This window comes from Morone saxatilis, unplaced genomic scaffold (assembly GCF_004916995.1).
Source record: "Morone saxatilis isolate NCDOM2014 unplaced genomic scaffold, NCSU_SB_2.0 Contig0, whole genome shotgun sequence".
In the NCBI taxonomy this organism is placed as follows: domain Eukaryota; kingdom Metazoa; phylum Chordata; class Actinopteri; family Moronidae; genus Morone; species Morone saxatilis.
This window is the reverse complement of record NW_023339650.1, coordinates 19,913,195-19,916,697: the sequence shown is the minus strand read 5'-3', so window position 1 is coordinate 19,916,697 and position 3,503 is coordinate 19,913,195. Positions and strand designations below refer to the sequence as shown.

The 3,503-nt window shown below is 40.7% G+C and overlaps 2 protein-coding genes across 2 annotated transcripts in view; one reads left to right on the top strand and one right to left on the bottom strand.

Annotated features, from left to right (window-relative positions):
- Window positions 1-1,150, top strand: part of LOC118324889 (DEAD-box ATP-dependent RNA helicase 42-like) — a 3,989-nt gene extending 2,839 nt beyond the window's left edge. The window contains exons 2-3 of the mRNA XM_035657391.1: window positions 583-813; window positions 1,077-1,150. Coding sequence (XP_035513284.1) covers window positions 583-813; window positions 1,077-1,150 — 305 coding nt within the window. The remainder of the gene's footprint in view (window positions 1-582; window positions 814-1,076) is intronic.
- Window positions 1,151-2,359: 1,209 nt separating this feature from the next.
- The window catches only part of LOC118324880 (ribonuclease inhibitor-like), a 5,555-nt gene continuing 4,411 nt past the window's right edge, over window positions 2,360-3,503 (bottom strand). The window contains exon 6 of the mRNA XM_035657379.1: window positions 2,360-2,552. Coding sequence (XP_035513272.1) covers window positions 2,360-2,552 — 193 coding nt within the window. The remainder of the gene's footprint in view (window positions 2,553-3,503) is intronic.

The following is a 3,503-nucleotide window of genomic DNA, read 5'->3' as shown; positions in this document are numbered from 1 at the left end:
GAGAGACAGAGAGGAGAACAGAGAGAAGAGATTAGACAGACAGAGAAGACAGAAGGAAGAGGGACAGACAGAGAACAGAGAGAAGACAGAGAACAAAGAGAAGAAGAGGACAGACAGAGAGAGAGAAGAGAGACAGACAGAGGACAGACAGAGAGACAGAGAGAGAGAGAGAGACAGAGAGGACAGAGAGAGAGAGAGAACAGGAGACAGACAGAAGAAAACCCAAATGTTTTAAAAGAAAATATAATGAGGATTAAAAGCTGTCGTGTTGAGTGATTAAATTATATTAATTATTATTATAATGTATATATGTTGTTGTTATTATTGTAATGAGTATGTTGTCCATTATAATCGCAGCTGTCTCAGAGAGACATCAAACCATATCCAATAAATATAGACGTTAGTCATGTGTGTGTTGTTGTGTGTGTGTGTGTGTACCTGTGTGTTCGTGTGTGTGTGTGTGTGTGTGTGTGTTAACTGTGTGTGTGTGTGTTACACTGTGTGTGTGTGTGTGCAGTCTTTTATTTACAGGTTTATTTAAACTTCTTCTCATTACTTTCCTCCCTGACTTCTCTTCCCCAGCCTACAGCCTCTCCTCTCCTCCTCCTCCTCCTCCCCCTCGTCAGGAGGAGCTGAGTTGTTTCCGTCTGGAGACGTACCTGACGGAGCCGAGGCGTCCGGAGACCAGGAGGCTGCGCTCCTTCTCCTCCCCTCCCGACACCGGACAGCACTGCTCCTCCTCCTCCTCCTCCTCCTCCTCCTGCTTCCAGCTGCCTCCTCTGGCTCCGCCTCTTCCTGTCGGGAGGCTGGTGAGTGAGGAGCACTTATTGATCTCAATGTTTGTTGTCACAATACAGCATTCATGTTACAAACCAATGTACCCGCACTGTGCGCCTGCTTGTGATTGGTCCGCGCAGCATCTTGCTGGATGATGTCACGTTGCTGCAAAAGTCAGGTTGACGACCCTCAGCAACTTCAGTCCAGTTCTATTGGTATAGCACCAAACCATAACAGAAGTTATCTTTTCAAATAGAGCAGGTCTAGACTGAGCTCCTGTCAATGTGTACTGACACCAGGAGTGGGCGTGGCCACCGAGACACACGGACAATCTGTCCACACAGCGTCAGAACAGCGTCAGAGAGTCAGCTGAGAGCCCTAACTGATGAACTGTATTTCCAGCTGTAGGAGCAAATAAGACTGCGGACATTAATATGTTTGTCCACATTTACACATTCATGTGTGCATCAGATTTATTAATATTATTTATTATCTGAATAGAGATTTGGAGATTCTTTTACACATTTAGTCTGATTACACGCACACTGACTGAGATACAGTTACACAACTCTCCACTTACATTTGTAAAGGAGGATCTGAGGACAGAGAATGAAAGTCATATTATCTGTTCATTAAACAAAACATTTAAATTGAGTATTAATCTGATAGAATGCAGTTTGGCCCTGCAGACACTCTTTGAATCAGCATCATATCAACATGAAAACCTTTATCATCAGTAGTTAAGGGTAAAACATAGTTTTAAATGCGTCTGCTCTGTGAATTATTGATGCTTTAATATGTAATATGTTATCTCAGCAGTTATTTAATGAGTCCGCTGATGCATCAAACTGAGAGCAGCTCAAAAACTGCTCACACAAACAAATATTTTCTTCTGCGTCAAAGAAAAACCTTAATGTGACAGTAAAAGTCCAAAAAGTCCAAAAAGTCCTCTGAGAGCGAGAAAGAGCAGAGCAACACTCACTGAACCTCGGCCGTGTTCGGCTCTGCTCGGCGGTTTCCGGTTACGCTCGGCTCGGGGATGCTGCGTGAAGCAACGTCAAGCGTCCACCGATAACTACAACCGGACCGGAAGCTGTGCTTTCAAAATAAGATATTAAAATGCACAAATAGGGTTACCAAAAAATAATATAATATAATAAATAAATCACAGAAGTCAAAAAGTGTTCTGTCAGAGTTTGTTTGGATATTTAAAATATAACTAAATTAATATTATAACTGCTTTATGGCTTATGACAGAGGAATTAGGAACAACACCATTGACAGTTTATGTTATATTATATATATTAACTGATGCTCATTTATACTACAGCAGTAAAATCCTGCTTTTACATTAATGCTTAACTCAGTTCATATGAAATCATATGTAATGGTCACAGTTTAATACTTACATTTTACTGAAGTAACTTTTCCACAGTGTGTTTGTTCTTTTACTGAAGTAGAGGATCTGTATATTTCCTGATTTTGAATTATTAAATTCAATTCTCGGACTTTTGTCACAACATGCATGCTTTTATTGTGAAATCTGAAACCGGACGTACAAGCGGTTAGCTCCGTTAGCTTGTTAGCTGCTGCGGCTCCGGTGGTCGCGGCGGACGGAGCCGATCTTTGCCGACAGAAGACGATCGTTCACCGGCAGCTCCGGTCCTTCCAGCCCGGACGGACACACAAGATGGAGCCGTGAGGATTGTATTGATTCCCGGTTAGACATCCCGAGCTCGGTCGGCGTCAGACGGCGGGAAAGAGAGAAACAGGAGCTTTTAATGAACGGAGACTGTCAGGTAGGCGCGACCGTCAGCAGCAGCAGCGGACTGCGCTTCAAAAACAGGCGATTTATCACAAAAACCGCTCTCACTTCTTCATATTCACATCCAAAACGCTGATACTTGCTGATGGGAATGATGACAGGTCTGTCTAATGATCGGCTACCGTCCCAATCATCCTATCAATAAAGATCACGAGGACCTGATTACCATATGATCCGTAACAGCAGAGTCCTTAAAATAACAGAAATGCTCCCAACCTGCAGCCAGGGCCTCATATGTGCCTCATATGTGCCTCATATTTAATAATGTAACAGTTAATGTCAGCAGTCTGTGGAGCATGGCAACATATATTTTTAATTTCCTTTATTCTGTGTGCTGAACGTGGCTTTGATTTAATACATTAGTCTCCTGCTGATCAGACATCAACACAAAGCAGATCATGTGATTAATTCATCAGATCAGCTGGTCAGCAGGTAAATGCTGCCAACGTCAGCACATGAAATATAAGTGGGATGAGTTTAGCTGACTGTTTTAATTTGAATCCAGCTGTACCCTGGCTTTAAGTGCTCTCACACTTCACTGCTACAGGTAAGGTAAGGTAAATCTATAAATGTGAACATAAATATATTAAATGTGAAACTTAATTATAAATGTGCAACATAAATCTAATAAAGTGACATAAATCTATAAATGTGACGATAATCTATGTGACTATAAATGTTGAATGATAATTATAACTGAGTTAATAAATGTGAACATAAACTAAAATGTGAACATAAATCTTAAATGTTGAAGATTAATCTAAATGTGAAGATGTATCTATAAATGTAACTAATCTATAAATGTGAACATAAATCTATAAATGTGAGATAAATTCTGTAATGGTGAAGAAAAATCTGTAATTGTGAAGATAAATCTGTAATTGTGAAGATAAGAATATAT